This window comes from Labeo rohita, chromosome 2 (assembly GCF_022985175.1).
Source record: "Labeo rohita strain BAU-BD-2019 chromosome 2, IGBB_LRoh.1.0, whole genome shotgun sequence".
Taxonomy (NCBI): Eukaryota; Metazoa; Chordata; class Actinopteri; order Cypriniformes; family Cyprinidae; genus Labeo; species Labeo rohita.
In genome coordinates this window covers 6779388-6797093 of record NC_066870.1, presented here as the reverse complement: position 1 = coordinate 6797093, position 17706 = coordinate 6779388, and the positions used below count along the sequence as shown (strand labels likewise).

The 17706-nt window shown below is 37.8% G+C and overlaps 1 protein-coding gene across 1 annotated transcript; it reads left to right on the top strand.

The window, feature by feature from the left end:
- The first annotated feature begins 547 nt into the window (after nt 1–547).
- LOC127179068 (lipoamide acyltransferase component of branched-chain alpha-keto acid dehydrogenase complex, mitochondrial) lies at nt 548–16292 on the top strand. Its single transcript, XM_051132334.1, has 11 exons — nt 548–676; nt 1048–1171; nt 4679–4754; nt 6519–6700; nt 6792–6916; nt 7019–7244; nt 9437–9603; nt 10254–10331; nt 10453–10644; nt 14036–14107; nt 15543–16292. The coding sequence occupies exons 1-11, from the start codon at nt 626–628 to the stop codon at nt 15708–15710; spliced, it is 1461 nt and encodes a 486-aa protein (XP_050988291.1). The 5' UTR covers nt 548–625; the 3' UTR covers nt 15711–16292.
- Nucleotides 16293–17706: the final 1414 nt, after the last annotated feature.

Sequence of the window (17706 nt, the reverse complement as noted above, 5' to 3'; positions counted from 1 at the left end):
GGTCATTCCATAAAAGTAGGGAACAGTGAAGGTAAATGAAAAAGTGATTTTGCCTCTTTAGGATGGCACTATATGCGCTGTTCACTTGCACAATGCAAGCTTCTGGAGGACACATAAGTCTGACGAAGTAAATTCTGTTTGTTTTGTAGGCAAATATCAATGCCTTGAATTTTAACATTTAAAACATTTTAAACGTGAAAATCTCATCTCAATAACACTGTAATGACGACACAAAATATTTCATTTTTAATTTAAAATAATTTTAAGCTACAGCCAAACCATTTTTTACATGCTTCATAGAATTACGCACCCATTGGCTGGTCAAGGTAGGCGTGAGCATGACGTCATCAGAGCGTAACCAAACTAGAGAATGCAAAGATGGGAGATGATCAACTCAACACCACTTGCGGTTGCAATTACAGGAAGTCCTGCAAAACTTTATTTGGATGAAAACATTTTCTGTTAAATAACAACTTGTTGTAGCATTACATTATTGTTATTTTTGTATTACAAACTGTTGTTATGTGTTCACTGAGCTGGTTGTTCATATCGCGGGGTTCCAGGATGTTGATATGGAGTGGGAGATCTCCTGCGTTTATCATCTCTGAGAGAGTCTTGGGCAAACATGGCGGCGGTGACACCAGTGCGGTGTTCTCTGAGAATACTGAGACGTCTGGTGAGTTTTTAAAAACAATGATGCTTCCATGAAAAGGATATCACATATATAACGCGCAGAGTGTCAGAGTTACCGAGTCAAATCATTTATAGCGAATATGCACAACTTGAAAATATAATGCATTACTAAAGTCCAGTCCACTGTCATCAGTGTATATTTACTTGCATACAGTTTTCAACCAAAACAGACACAGGGTCATGAATGTCAACAAACGTTATGCAATTTTATGAATAAAATGTTATTTTTTTCACTGGTTAAAAAACCTGGGTTTAATGTGTTAAAACATTTGCCTACTGCATTTAATTGACCCTAAATGTATCTTTAGTATCATGAGCCAGAACTTTTAATTGTCTTGCTTATGTGCATCAAAGCCCTGGGTTGTGTCCCATCGCCTCAAGCAGTGTCCCAGGCTTCAGGCTCTTGGACCAGCCCCTCTATTTCACATCTCCTCACCACTCACTTCAGTTCACTGGAGAGGCTTTAGATCCAGCCATGGTATGTGCTGCAAACATGAAATGAACAAACATATTTGACCCTGGACCACAAACCAGTCATAAGCGTGAATTTTTTGAAATTGAAATTTATACGTGCTTTTAAAAGCTGAATAAACCAGCTTTCCATTTATGTATGGTTTGTTAGGATAGGACAATATTTGGCTGAGATGCAACTATTTGAAAATCTGGAATCTCAGGGTGCAAAAAAAAAAAAAATCTAAATATTGAGATAATCGCCTTTAATAAAGTTGTCCAAACTAAGTTCTTATCAATGCATATTGCTAGTCAAAAATTAAATTTTGATGTATTTAGAGTAGGAAATGTACAGAATATCTTAATGGAACATGATTTTTTTTGGCATAAAAGAAAAATCAATCATTTTGACCAATACAGTGTATTGTTGGATATTGCTGCAAATATACCTATGCTACTTATGACTGGTTTTGTGGTCCAGGGTCACATATCAGATTGTACGACATATACACTGACCAAAATTATTAATGCAGCACTTTTGTTTTTGCCCCCATTTTTTATGAGCTGAACTCAAAGAGCTAAGACTTTTTCTATGTACACAAAAGGCGTATTTCTCTCAAATATTGTCAACAAATCTGTGTTAATCCATCCACCTCATTGGTGTGACATTTCAAGATGCTGATTAGACAGCATGATTATTGCACAGGTGTGCCTTAGGCTGGCCACAATAAAAGGCCACTCTAAAATGTGCAGTTGTATCACACAGCACAATGCCACAGATGTTGCAAGTTTTGAAGGAGCGTGCAATTGGCATGCTGACTGCAGGAATGTCCACCAGCGCTGTTGCCCGTGAATTGTGTGTTCAGAGACTTTGGCAGTACATCCAACCGGCCTCACAAACGCAGACAGTGAGTAACCACACCAGCCCAGGACCTCCACATCCAGCATCTTCACCTCCAAAATCGCACAGCTGCTGCAACAATCAGTTTACATAACCAAAGAATTTCTGCACAAACTGTCAGAAACCGTCTCAGGGAAGCTCATATGTATGCTCGAAGTCCTCCTCAGGGTCTCGACCTGACTGCAGTTCGTCGCCGTAACCAACTTGAGTGGGCAAATCCTCACATTTGATGGCATCTGGCACTTTGGGGAGATGTTCTCTTAATGGATAAATCCCGGTTTTCCCTCTACAGGGCAGATGGCAGACAGCGTGTATGGCGTCGTGTGGGTGAGCGGTTTGCTGATGTCAACGTTGTGGATCGAGCTGCCCATGGTGGTGGTGGGATTATGGTATGGGCAGGCGTATGTTATGGACAACGAACACGGGTGCATTTTATTGATGGCATTTTAAATGCACAGAGATACTGTGATGAGATTCTGAGGCCCATTGTTGTGGCATTCATCCACGACCATCAGCTAATGTTGCATCATGATAATGCACGGCCCCATGTTGCAAGGATCTGTACTAGGGCTGGACCAGAATATTTGAATATTCGAATATTTGTTTGGAGGGATGGCATTCGATTTTTCATTTTGAGATTCGAATATTCGAAAAAAAATAAAATAATTTTAACACGTGACATCGATCCCCGCGAAACGGTTCTCATTCGCGCTTAAATGACTCGCCCTTGCGGCAACGCCAACATCGTGATTTAGTTTATCTCGGAGAGAAGACAAAAATGCCAAAGACCTCAGTTGTGTGGGAGCACTTTAAATTGACTGAAGACAAAACAAAGGCAGTGTGTCAAATATGCGATTTGAAACTGGCCTTCCACTACAGCACAACAAGTTTGAAAAGTCATCTGAGTTCTGTAAGTAGTACGAAACGCACAATATATTGTTGGTGTAAAAAACGAGCTTTCATCTGCCATGTTAATCAGTAATTTAAGATAGCCTAACGTTAGCTTATTTTATTTGGCCCATTACATTTTGTTTTATTGTATAAGGGATTTTTTTTTCTTTTATTTAAACACTAAATAATGCTACCTTGTCATTTATTTATTACAGTTTGTTGAACGTTCTTTTATTTAACTAGCATACCCTTTACGGTGCCGGTGTTACTCTGCTGCTAATTTCTGATTTAAGAGTGATTTTGTTGGAAAAATGTTAGGCTACCTTATTTAAAAAAAAATTGTGCTGCTAATATCCGATTTGGGAGTGATTTATTTAAAAGTTTTACTTTGTAAAGAATATTTTGTTTATTGAAATTTGAGCTGTCTAGCCAGCCTAACGTTACCTTATTTTATTTAGACTATTAAAATTTTTTTATTCTATAAGGGAATTCATTTAATTTTATTTAAACTGTTCGTTAATTAAAATGTGTGATTTTATTGAAAGTATGCTGCTGCCGTGTTCTTTATTTATTACAATTCGTTGAACTTTGTTAATTCATTTTTCATTCTTTTATTTAAATAGCCTACCCTTTACGGCACCAGTAATTACTGTGCTGCTAATTTGGGAGTTATTTGTTTGTTTGATAAATGTTGGGCTACCTTATTTAAAGTATTGCTCTAACAGACCTGTTATTATTTTGTATTATAGTGCAGTGTTCCTTCTTAAATAATATAAACCCTGCCCGGGCTGCATGTAGCGCCTGGCTTTCGGCTCGTGCTGTTCTGTCATTTATTAAAGTTTTATTCATTCTGAAAGTGTCACGACTTGCGTGTATCCATATTACACAAAAATTCGACTTTGCACTCCCTTGCGTCCGCAGCAATTGGATGAACGGTTCTCGACATAAAAATGCAACAGACAGACACACACAGAGAGATTCCTGCCTTTATTAGAGATAAGAATATATTCAGCCCCCTCCCACCGAAGCTTCGAATATTCGATGTTGATCACTACCGAATACTCGAAGCTCAAAAAATGGTATTCGGACCAGCCCTAATCTGTACACAATTCCTGGAAGCTGAAAATATCCCAGTTCTTACATGGCCAGCATAATCACCAGACATGTCACCCATTGAGCATGTTTGGGATGCTCTGGATCGGCGTATACGACAGCGTGTTCCAGTTCCTGCCAGTATCCAGCAACTTCGCACAGCCACTGAAGAGGAGTGGACCAACATTCCACAAGCCACAATCAACATCCTGATCAACTCTATGCGAAGGAGATGTGTTGCACTGCGTGAGGCAAATGGTGGTCACACCAGATACTGACTGGTTTTCAGACCCCCCCAATACAGTAAAACTTCATATTTTATAGTGGCCTTTTATTGTGGCCAGCCTAAGGCACACCTGTGCAATAATCATGCTGTCTAATCAGCATCTTGATATGCCACACCTGTGAGGTGGATGGATTATCTTGGCAAAGGAGAAGTGCTTACTAACACAAATTTAGACAGATTTATGAACAATATTTGAGAGAAATACGCCTTTTGTGTACATAGAAAAAGTCTTAGATCTTTGAGTTCAGCTCATGAAAAATGGGGGCAAAAACAAAAGTGTTGCGTTTATAATTTTGGTCAGTGTGAGTAGCCCTGATCTTTCTGTCATTACTGTCTTATACGTATACTTTTGTATGTATTTTCAGTGGCCTCTGGACAGGTGCTGCAGTTCAAACTCTCAGATATTGGAGAGGGCATAATGGAAGTGACTGTAAAAGAGTGGTATGTTCATGTCATTTGTCATGATTTGCCCACCCTCATGTCTTTTTAAACCTGTGTGTGTTTGTTTCTTCTGCTGAACACAGAAGAAGACATTTTAAGCTTTGGCCTTTGTACCTAATATAAGATTTAGTGGAGTGAGCAAAGTTAATGTTAGACTATAGGATTATCTGTGGTGTTTGTTAAGGCAGGAGTTCCCAAACTTCTTTGTCAACCAAACCGCTTAGGCATAAAATATTTGCTTAAAGATTTTAAAATCAAATTTCTCAATAATTTAGTGTTCATATGTTCACAGTTATCAGGTGTTGGTTAATGGTCACATGATATGCAAGTATACAGATAAAAGATTGAAGCTTTTTTAGTAAGTGTTTTATTTTGATTGTTTTTGTTTTGAAATTTTTATAGGGCTGCACGATTTGGCCAAAAATGATGTTGCAATTATTTTGTCATAAACTACCAGTCAAAGTTTTTGAACAGTAAGATTTTGTGTTTTTTTTTTTTTTTTTTTTTTTTTTTTAAATTCTCTTCTGCTCACCAAGTCTGCATTTATTTTATCCAAAATACAGCAAAAACTGTAATATTGTAAAATAATTTTTATTATTTAAAATAACTGCTTTCTATTTGAATATTTTAAAATGTAATTTATTCCTGTGATCAAAGCTAAATTTTCAGTATTGTTACTCCAGTCTTTAGTGATCCTTCAGAAATCATTCTAATATGCTGATTTGCCGCTAAAGATTTTTAAAAAAATTATTATTATTATCAGTATTTAAAACAATTGAGTATTTTTTTTCAGGATTCTTTGATGAATAGAAATAAATTATAGAAATTAATACTTTTATGCTAAAAATTCATCTTTGAAATCACAGGAAGAAATTACATTTTAAAATGTATTCAAATAAAAAAAAAACAGTTATTTTAAATAGTAAAAATATTTCAAATATTTCATTACTGTTTTTGCTGTACTTCGGATGAAATAAAGCTAGGCTTAGTGAGCAGAAGTGTTGCCTTTATAAAAAAAACATTAAAAATCTTACTGTTCAAAAACTTTTGACTGGTAGTGTATTTTGGAATATGAAACACATTTCACGTTGTAGCTGGACTTCAAATTAGATTTAACTCAAATTATGAAATTTAGCTTGAATTATACAAAATAAAATTACATTATTAAATCGCTGTGAATCACAGTTGTACTGTAAATTGTATGTGTGATAATATTATAATACATTATTTTACATTACAATATAATACCAATATTTGTCTTAAATTATTTCAAACTTCCAGAGTCTTTAAACATCGGTAGCAAAAATTTGCTTCAAAAACTGCATCTGAAGTGATATTTACATGTATGTACACAGACTGTTTAATGCAGCTGAAAGGTGTCATGAACTCATTTGCATAAATAATCTAATGACTTTTTTTTTCATTTTTGCATAAACATATACACAGATAAATTATTTACAATTATATACAACAAGATCTATAACATGCATTTAGAAAATATATATTGTATGTGTATTTTCATTTCATTCCAACTTCACATTGGCATTGTCAACACTCATCAAAATAATAAAACAAAAACTAGTTTCACCTTTATTGTAGTGTTATGGTCTAAGCATTAGCGTAGATTTGTGGGCTTGGTCAAATGGTATAGCAATCAGTAAATGGCGAGATTTTACAGATTGACCCATATAATAAACGATCAATAATATACTGAATATTCCAATCAGATTTCTGCTGTTTTTTTCTTTCTCTGTCTTTATGCAGGTATGTCAAGGAAGGGGACAGAGTCTCCCAGTTTGACAGCATTTGTGAAGTCCAGAGCGACAAAGCATCTGTCACCATCACGAGCCGTTATGACGGCATCATCCGTAAGCTGTATTATGACGTAGATGCTATCGCGCATGTTGGTTCACCCCTTGTGGACATCGAAACAGACAAAGCACTAGGTCAGTCACTGCTGTGGCTCATATTCTTGATACTGACTTTGAAATGTCCTTCCAGTTCTGTCATTGTGTAGTAAAACTGTTTGGCCTGCAGAGGGCGCCCCAGAGGAAGATGTGGTGGAGACTCCAGCAGTATCCCACCAGCAATCACATCAGGAAATCAAGGGCCAAAAAACCCAGGCGACACCAGCGGTGCGCCGTCTGGCCATGGAGAACAATGTAATTTGGAACTGCATCAGGCTGTAGCCACCCATAACACCCTGTCATTGTGGCTTTATTGTTTTCTTGGTCATTTCTGATCTCTAAATCTGTCCTCACTAGATTAAACTGAGTGAGGTGGTTGGGACTGGAAAAGATGGCCGTATTTTGAAAGAGGACATCATCAATTTCCTAGCCAAGCAGACAGGAGCCATTCTCCCTTATGAAGTCCAGAAAACCCCAACACCCACTGCAGTCACCCCACCCAAAGAAAAGACGCCCATCATGGCTCCTCCGGCGATCCCGAGACCTGTCTTCACCGGGAAAGACAGGACAGAGCCTCTGAATGGTGAGCTTGGTTTGTGTTGTTGCACGTGGGTCACTGACATGACGCTTATTAGGGCCTGAGCACCGATGTGCAAGGACCTTATTGGAATTGTTCAGATTTTTCTTCTTCTCCAAAATGAATTGCATTTTTAAGGCACTAAACATGCTCAAAAACCTTGCACACATGCCAAAAGTGGTGATTCTGATATTAGTTTCAGAAGTGCTTGATAGCGCCACCTATAAAATTTAAACGAAGTGCTCGTCGAGCTATGTTTCACATACATGTGCAAAATTAAGTAGACACATGTAACACACCATTACCTACAAAAAGCCCCCAGTACGAAGTCCGTAACCCAACAGGGAGTCTGTTAAATTGAATTTTCTATAAGTTTTGTGCTGTTTTTGCCATTTTCAGGTGTTGTATTTAAACAAACACCTCATAGATTTAAACAGATCAACACCAAATTTGGTCAGTGTAATTTAAAGCCTATTGTAACACTAAATTGCAAAGATCTAGAGTCTCTGTGAAGGGCGTCTCTGTGGGGGCCTGATAACTTTCAATGTTTCGCCATGAAAAAGGAAGTTGTTATAATTCAGGCATTCAATGTCCAATCTGCACCAAAATTGCCATGTTTGATCCTGAGTCCTGACCTGAACACATGCCCATATTCAGTTATAGTCATAGCCATAACAGGAAGTGGCATGTTCTCTCTGTGGAGTACGCTGTAACGAACTCCTCCTAGAGATTTAATGACATCAACATTATATTTGGTCAGTCTACTCTAAAGGCCATTGCAATGTCAAATTGTGAAGATGTTGAGTTTTTTGTTAAAGGGCATGTAAGTGGTGGCCTGACAAAGTTCGATGGGAATAGAAGGTGTTGTAGCTCAGCCATACAGTGTCTGATTTGCCCCAGACTTCACACGTTCGATAAGAGTCCTGGCCTGAACACATCTGAAGGCCGGTATTCTGTTAAAATCAAAGCGCCACCTGCTGGCAACAGGAAATGACTTGTTTTACATTAACTCAAACTATGGCCCTGTCCCAAATGGAATACTTCATGTGCACTTGTGGTCTTACGGCTTACAGTGGCCGCCGCATGCGCCAGTCCTGTATGTCCACGAGACCGCAGGGTGTCCCATATGTAATTTTAGCGTTCAGAAGGGTGTTTGCGAGCGCCCCCTTTGCGGCTGTTATGTGCTCTCGATGTGCACTTCTGCCGAGCCCGTGCTGGTGCGAGCTTTGCAGCAGACTTCTACCTGACAGTCAAAGCAGCATTACGTCACAAAAGTGCGGACTCAGGAAGACCCAGAGGGTTTATGAGGGTCAATCTGGGTCAAACAGTTTATTATGTTCAATCTGCATCAAAAATTTCATGTTTGATTAAAGTGCTGGCCCAAGAGACAGCTACATTCCAATGTCCCATGCTTTGAATAGTTATGCTAATTGCATTAGGGCTGGTGAACAAAGGTTTTATGGGTTTGGAACAACACAAGACTGAGTAATTAATGACAATTTTCATTTTTGGGTGAACTATCCCTTTAAGAAATAGTTCATTCAGTGGAGAGAAGGTGGTCCTTAGTGGTTGTTCGAACACGTTCGATCACATTTTCCACCCCGTTCACACTGGGTGTGAAATACACAAGCTTGAACAGGGTTCAAATACACAAAAATGCTGAAAAACCAAAGAATTTGTGGAACCTGAAGGATTTATTCTGAAGAACAGCAGGCAGTTTAACTGTTCAGGACAAACAAGGGACTCATAAACAACTGCCACTAAACAAAAACACAGCTGTGGATCATTCAGGTCACAACACAGTGTTAAGAATCAAAGGGATCATTTTTATAGATTCAGCTGTTATTTTCTCTTGTGGACTATATGTAAACATCTTTTATGTGAAATATCTTGTTCAGGTCAGTACTAAATAAACAATAACATGTATTTTGCATGATCCCTCTTATTTTGGTATAAGAATTAATATTTTAAATGATTCTGAAAGGGGGATGTGAACTTTTGACCTCAACTGAGAATGATTATTTAAACTTTATAGTTATAGTTATCATCGTTGGTGTGAACGGGCCTTAAGAACTTGCCACATGTTTTTCAAAACTCAAATTTAAAAAAATATCCCATTTTTTATCAGTGACGCTCTTAATTGCCCTTGATTCACATGTTTTTGATTGGCTATCTCTTTCATATGGTCATGAACACAGGTTTCCAGAAGGCCATGGTGAAGACCATGACTGCTGCTCTGAAGATTCCTCACTTCGGTTACTGTGATGAGGTCGACCTGACGCAGTTAGTGCGGTTACGCTCTGAGCTGAAGGAGCTGGCAGAGTCCCGCGGTGTCAAACTCAGCTACATGCCTTTCTTCATTAAGGTGCTCTCCTGTTACCTTCCACCACTGCCACCTGTTTCTGTTCAGACTCATTTAAAATTAAATGACCATCACACTATCAGATCGAAGACTTTTCCTGACATGGAAAAAAAAAATTAAATAAAAATTAATTTTTGTTTGTATATCTAAACTATGTTGGTTACAAACGGCTCTTTACTTGTGCAGTCATTAGTAGTTAATAGTAATTATTCAAATATTTCTTCAATAATAATGATTGGCAGGAAAAATCAAATAGATTAATTGATCAAAATGTGTACACTTGGTTTAACTATGAGAATATTAAAGAGACAGTTTACCCAAAAATGAAAATTCTGTCATCATTTACTCACTCTCAAATTGTTACAAACCTGTTTGGAGTTTGTTTCTTCTGTTGAACACAAAAGAAGATATTTTAGGAATGTAGGTAACATTTTTTCAACCGTACCATGGGAGTCAATGGGGACCATTAACCAGCAATCTTCAGAATTTCTTCGTTTGTGTTCAACAGAAGTAGGAAACTCATACAGGTTTGTACCAACCTGAGGATGACTAAATGATGACACAGTTTTCTTTTTTGAGTGAATTATCCCTTTAATTCCAGGTGTTTGAGGTCAAACTATAATTATAGCTTGTATTCATACTGTTTTGTTCAGGCCGCGTCACTTGGGCTGTTGCAGTTTCCTGTTCTTAATGCCTCTGTGGATGAAGGCTGCCAAAACATCACATTCAAGGCAAGACCAACCCCAAAACACTTCAGTTACATCGCAGCCTTTCATTTTGAGACCATGATTTGCTGAGAAGTCTTGAATAGTACAACATGAGTAACATTTTAATTGTTTTGTCAATTCTCAGGCGTCTCATAACATCGGCTTGGCGATGGACACTCCTCAGGGCCTCCTGGTGCCCAATGTGAAGAGTGTTCAGGCCCTCAGTGTTTTTGACATTGCTGTGGAGCTCAACCGTCTGCAGGCTCTGGGTTCATCCGGACAGCTAAGCACCGCTGACCTCACTGGAGGAACTTTCACTCTTTCCAACATCGGCTCGGTGAGGCTCCACCCGGCTGATTTCAGACTTTGCATGCAGATTTCAAAGTGTGTAATTTGATAGAAGTGCAACAATAACTGACTAACCAGGTTTTCAAAAATTCCCATATTCCATAAAGTCATTTTCTGCTCAAACAGATAGTTGTGCATAAATTACATACTGTATTTGGTTTGGAACACTATATCACCCTACACTGGGGATCAAAATTAGAAAACAACCTACATTTTCCAAAATTTCAAGGTCACTGCTTAGCCCTATTTGAAGTTATCCTAACAGAAGTAGAAGGGACGTTTTGGAAGCATATTTTATAAATTAATTATATTCTGAAGCACAGTATAAAAACGTAAATGAGATATTTGTAGGGTTCATACGGGTGCTTGAATTCTTGGAAAATGCTTGATTTTTAATGTAGTGTTTTCAAGGATTGAAAAATGCTTGGATGTGAAAAGTGCTTAATGGGGTCATCGGATGCCCTTTTTTCACAAGTTAATATGATTCTTTAGGGTCTTAATGAAAAGTCTCTAATATACTTTGGTTAAAAATTCTCAATGGTAGTGTAAAACAACACCATTTTTACCTTGCCAAAGTCAGCTCTGCAAAAATCATCCTGTTCTGGTCGAGACTGCTTTAAATGTTAATGATTTCTGGTTTGTCACGACCTCACCAGTCTAGGTTGGAGAGGCCGGTGACAAGGAAAATAAAGAGAGGTAAATTTGAGATCGACAACACTCTTTCTCCTGTCCCAGCTCACAATGATTACGAAACAACACGATTTTTGATAAGTTTTCACAAAATTTATTATAACAAAATCAAAAGAATTGGAAGCATATCTCTTCGGAAGGGGATCAAGGCCAACAAAACAAACAAAAGGAAAACTAAACTAAGGAGTTAGGACTAAATTACCTATCAAAAACAAAATCTCAAAAGAAATACAGGAGCAGACTTCCCTGACTCCTTAACTCACCAAAACCAGGAGAAAAAGTTTACACCAAAAAAAAAAAGGCAATCCCCAACCTACTTGCTTCAAAAAAGGAACGAAAGATTATTTACAAATAACGAATAAACAAAAGAAACAACGAATAACTGATTACAAACTTAAAATGTACCGTTGCAAGATACAGGGGAAACAAATCTTTCTTTCAATGTAGGCGCAACCTACTCACACAGCAATTCAACCAGGTTTTCGCAACAACGTTATTGGCAATTCGGTACATTCAAAAGACAAAGAAAAGTGCTGTCTGGGGCAGGAGACAGAGGACGAAAACGACGGAACTTCAGCACGCGCTCTCAACAGACACTTCCATACTGCTCTGCTTCCCCGTATTCAAACGCTCCCGCTTGCTGCGCAATTTCCTGCAGCTGGTTCCAATCAAGCGCTGCCAGTAGGAGAGAGAGGGGAGAGAGAGAAAGAGGGAGAGAGAGAAACTGCGTACAATGCATTGCACGCAATACAACAACAACAACAACAACAACAACAACAACCATCATGAGTACAAAAATATATATATATTATATATATATATATATATATATATATATATATATATATATATATATATATATATATATATATACACGTCCTATGACGTAACAGGTTCATAAAAAAAAAACCTTATACTCACTTCTGCTATAGGTGAAGCTGGATCACGAATGATTTACACAAACATAGACGCATTTATGTAGATCTGGAGGCGCATTCCCTTCCCTTCACAAACGTAATCCACCGCATCTTTAGCGGCTCAGATGTCGGGAGTAAATGACGACCACTACGTTCATTATTACATCCAGCAACACAACACCTCAATCGTTCAATCAGAGATATTCTTGTCTAACTTACATCCCTGCTCCAGCATTGAAACAATGGAGGTCAGACTGTTACAGCTGATCTGAGGTAAGACGCCCATGTCAATCAACTATCGTGGGAGCGGTCTCTGTCGGTGTGACAGGCATCCGAGAATGGCTTGATTTGAAAAAGGGGATATTATTTTTACAGATTAAAAACCACTGCATTGATTTTTATCATTATAGGGTAGATTTGTACATACACTGCCAACATGTAAAAGTGAACTTTGCATCCGATGACCCCTTTAAAAATGCGGTTACATTGATTTTATAATAATTTGCTTTCTTACTAAATAGTTAATTTTTTTTTACATGAAATAAGCCTAACTTCGCTGGAGTCTGCGTGTGTGGCTATAGTGTGATCTGCTGGTAGGTTGACATGCTGGGAGGTTGCCGCTTCAGGCAGTGTTGGCTTGAAAACAGCAAATACAAATTATGGTTAAAACGTTTACCACAGTTGTGAAGCGCTTGTAAACCTTGAAAATGCACCTTAAAAGTGCTTGAAAAATGCTTGAATTTTACTTTGGAAAAGGCTTAAGAACCCTGTATTTGTAAAAGAACTCTGATCAAAATTAGAAAACACTTACAGATACCTCCAAGTTATTGGTGTTAATCTGGCACCTGATGCTAATTTACTCAATTAAATGACAAGCCATATTTAACTAGCAGCATTCCTCTAATTTTCATTGAGATTGCAAAATGGTGGGCCGTCAGCTAATGCAAGAAAAGCTGGACATTCCAAATCTGATTTCCAGAATCTTGCAGGTTTATGGCACTAATTAATTAAAGTCTCCCAAAACAGCTGGTCGTCCATGTAAGACAAATGCATGAGAAAACAGGATAATACAGAGACTCTCAATGAGGAATCGGTTCAGCACTGCAGCTGGAATTGCTTGTCAGTTCAGGGTGAATGCAAAAGTTTATCAGAACCTCCCTCAGCAACATGCAGTTTCTTTCCTGCAAGCATCTTCCAATCATTTAAGACAATGCCCCCGTCACACTGCAAAACAGGAAAAGCAGTTCCTTGAAGCTAAGAACACTGAAATAATAAAACCGTTGGCCCAGAGTCCTGATTTAAACCTGATCTCTGGAAAATCCTTGGCGACAAAGTTGTGGTTAAGAAACCCACTACAGTTACTGAACTATGGAAGTGAGTGGAAGAAGAGTGGACCAAGATCACACCAGCGCAGTGTGACAAACTAGTGATGTCCTAGTGAAGTCATTTAAAGGGCCTCTACACTTCCTACTAATTTTTAACAGCTGTAACCCTCTGAAATTTTTGTTGTAATTTTTTTTCATGCTACAGTGGTTACTGTTCTCTAATTTTGATCTCCACTGTATTATAGGCCTCTGCTGCTGCCTCCCCATGAATGTCGGGCCTCATGATCATTATGCCATCATTTTTGAAGGTTATTTATATGAGAGGCTGAAAAGTCTATGAGCCAAGCACTTAAACAACAGCAGGCTTTCAATGGGGTTCTATTTGCTATCTAGCGATGATCTGATCTCTCATCATAAGGGAATTAAAACAGTCGTCTTTTTTGTTTAGATCGGAGGGACGTATGCCAAGCCAGTGATTCTGCCCCCGGAGGTGGCCATCGGAGCTTTGGGAAAAATTCAGGTGAGCCGCTTGTTTTCTTCACCCTTTAATAAAAAATGAATTTGTATTTAAGGAGATTGTGATGTTGAACTATTAGATCTGTGATTCAGTAATGTGATTCTTTTAAATGTTATTTATGTAATTTTTTTTGTATAGACCATCATTATAATAACCTATTTATGCCTGAATGTATCAACAGTATCTTAGAAGTCAGTAAAATGATATTCACTTTTTTGTCCTATCTGTTAAAGGGATATAAATTCTTACTTTTTTTTTTAAAGATTTATATTTGGCGTTTTTGCCTTTTTTATTGATAGGACAGTAGTGAGACAGGAAATGAAGTGGGAGAGAGAGGGGGGAAGGGGGACAGGATCAGGAAAGGTCCGCGAGCCGGGACTCAAACACGGGACGCCGAAGTGCAACGGTGCTGCATGTTGATGCAGTGCCCACAAGGCTATCATAAATGAAAATTCTGTCATTAATTATCCTTATGTTTTTCCAAACCCATAAGATCAGAACACAAATTAGCAACAGAACTACAATGTTCATAGCCCAGAAAGGTAGTGAGGACATCGGTAAAATAGTCCTTGTGACATCAGCGGTTCAATGTTTTGAAGCTACGAGAATACTTTTTGTATGCAAAGAAAACCTTAATAACAATGTAAAAAAATAACTGTGTCTTGAGAATGCCACAATGCATTCATGTGGTGCTGGTAACTGGGTTTGGAACAACAAGGGTGAATAATTAATGACACAATTTTCATTTTTGGATGAACTATCCCTTTAATTTTATAATAGTTCCTCTTACACACCTCAATGAGCATGTTTTCTGAATAAAATTTAAGTTTTTTGTTTAAAAGTCTTATAAAATATCTAATAATTTATCTTATAACGAGGCAGATTAGCTCAGGTAAAATGTAAAATGTCATGTGGTGCGACTCCCTAAAAACTTTCAACCCTACTGAAAATTACATTTTAAATTTTCTGAAATACACATTTCAAAAAAAGTAGGGTTTTAATGAAAATATGTAATTACTTTTTACTTTATGGTTACACCACATGACACTTTTAGAGTCAATAAATTAGTCCATTTCTTAATGGTATCTTAACGCTTAATTAAGTTTATCAGATCTATATGAAACCAACATAAATACAGTTCATGAGTTTTATTTTTTCACCTTTTTATTTACTGTTGTTCTGCAAATTTCGGTTCGGTTTCTTTAGGACTCAGCGTGATTGTGAGGGTGAAAGATTTCTCCATGCAGATTTTACGTTGGGTTTATTTGGTCACATAAATTTGCCACTTTGATTGACAGAAAGCTGCTTGGTTTAAAAGTGACTACGGTGTGAGCTGTGCTTCATACCTTGCTACACTCTTGACACTAAAGAATGGACTTTTTTGCCTGCAATTTTCACTGAAATTTAAGCTAAAAGCCATTTCTCTGTTTTGCCACAGGTGCTGCCCAGGTTTAACTCCCGTGATGAGGTAGCGAAGGCGTACATTATGAACGTCAGCTGGTCTGCCGATCATCGCGTAATAGATGGCGCCACCATGTCCCGCTTCTCCAACCTATGGCGCTCTTACCTGGAGAACCCAGCTACCATGGTCCTGGACCTCAAATGAACACTTTGGAAATCAGACCTTGTTGTCCATTACTTCCTGAAGTATTTTTAGGTTGCCCATAGTTGCTAAACAGTGTCATGCCTATCGTGTGAACACGCAAGTTTCTATTTTCACATTCATCTGTGGGAAGAAACTACATTATTTTCTCTAGTTGCCTTAATTCAGATTAAAGACTGTTACTGTAACTTTGCATCGCAAAACACTCATGTTTCTGAAAATGCTTTAAAGGCACTACACATTTCAATTTTTTGTTGTCTTGCTGTGCATCATGCATGGTTCGAATTCTGAAATCACCTGTAGGTTTTTCAAATGCCTTGTTTATAGAGAACGGAGGCTGATACTGACTGGCTCTTGGACACTGTACTGTAGCGTCTCATTGTCTGCTGACTTGCTCTGAGACTTCATTCACACAAGCCTCTGTTGAGCTGACAGACAGCCACTTCATCTAAAACCACTTGTGTGCCAGTGTGCCTAGATGTCATTGTGAAGAAAGGACCACCATTTAGCTGTTAAAAGAACAAATGGACCACACATGTATAGATTACGAAAATGTGACGGGAATAAAGCCTTTATGGCAAGCTGGTCTGCTTTTTTTGTGTAATAAATTTAAAAAATTCATTAAATACTGAAAGATGCAGGCGCTTTATATGATGAACAGATTTAATTTAGATTTGACATGCAAGATTAAACCTTAGTAGTTTTTGTGCACGCACAAACGTGTTTGCATGATGTGAGAACAAACACGTCTAAGCTTCCGCTTACAATATTTGATTACGATTAATATATAAATGAAAGCTTGAATGAAAACTCTTCATCATGTAAAGCGATATTGTCTCTCCAGAAGACTTGGATTAAGTACAGATTAGTTTTATAATTTCATGAAATTTTTGAAGCTTCAAAGTTTTGGTGGAATAGATTTTCAGTGGAGAAACAGAAATCTTAGTCACACTTTAAGTACTAGGTACTAACATTAAATACCTAACAAGACTATGGATTTACTGGGAAACTACATGTAAGTTTGAAGTATGGTTAGGTTGAGGAGTAAGTGTAGGGTTAGGGTTAAGGTTAAGAATTAAAACAGAGAAAGTATGAATGTTCATAAGTATATTGTATCCAACGGTTAAATAGATAGTAGGTAAAGGCCATCATTTACTCAGCTGTAAGTTGTTCCAAACCTGTATGAGTTTTCTCTGCTGAATGCAAAAGATGATTTTTAAAGAATGTATGTATCCAAACAGTTGCTGGTCCCCTCTGACTTCCATAGTATTTTTCCTCTATACCAGGGGTGCCCAAACTTGGTCCTGGTGGGCCAAGTTTAGCTGGGCACCCCTGCTGTATAAACCTGAAGGGTGACCAGGAGGAGCCTTATTGCTAAAATGTCTGTATGCTAAAGTCCATGCCAATATTCGTATGTATAAAAATGTCTTTGATGTGAAAAAGTACTTAGCACCACGTCAGGCTCCAAGCCCTAATAGCACACGCACATCACAGAGACGTCTATTTGACATCTGCATTAAATCTGCAACACATTTTTTAGAGTGTTTGCTCATCTGCATATATATACATATATGTCTTTTAGATGTCTTTAAGATGTTTATGATTTAGAAAGTATGTAAAACTGACATCTTACAAACTTCTGTCAGATGTTTGTACACAGCAGATGCTTTCCAGATCAAGTGATCTTTAACAGACATCTTAAAAAAGCTGGGAGCAGACATATACACTTTTCAGAGTCCAAGTACTGCAGGTATTTGGAAACCTAAGCCAGATAGCACACGTATGTCTGTAAGATGTGTTAAAGATCACTTGATCTGGAAAGCATCTCCTGAGTACAAACATCTGATAGACGTCTGTAAAATGTCAGTTTTACAGACATTCTAAATCATAAACATCTTAAAGGGGTCATTGGATGCAAAGTTCACTTTTTCATGTTGTTTGAACATTAATGTGTGTTGGCAGTGCATGTCCAAATCTACCCTATAATGACAAAAATCCA

Bases quoted from the DNA above. Each gene is read 5' to 3' on its own strand.
- LOC127179068 (XM_051132334.1), top strand. From the start codon at position 626: ATGGCGGCGGTGACACCAGTGCGGTGTTCTCTGAGAATACTGAGACGT. The intron at 677-1,047 runs GTGAGTTTTTAA...TGTGCATCAAAG, and splicing joins TGAGAATACTGAGACGTCTG to CCCTGGGTTGTGTCCCATCG. The intron at 9,604-10,253 runs GTGCTCTCCTGT...TGTTTTGTTCAG, and splicing joins ACATGCCTTTCTTCATTAAG to GCCGCGTCACTTGGGCTGTT.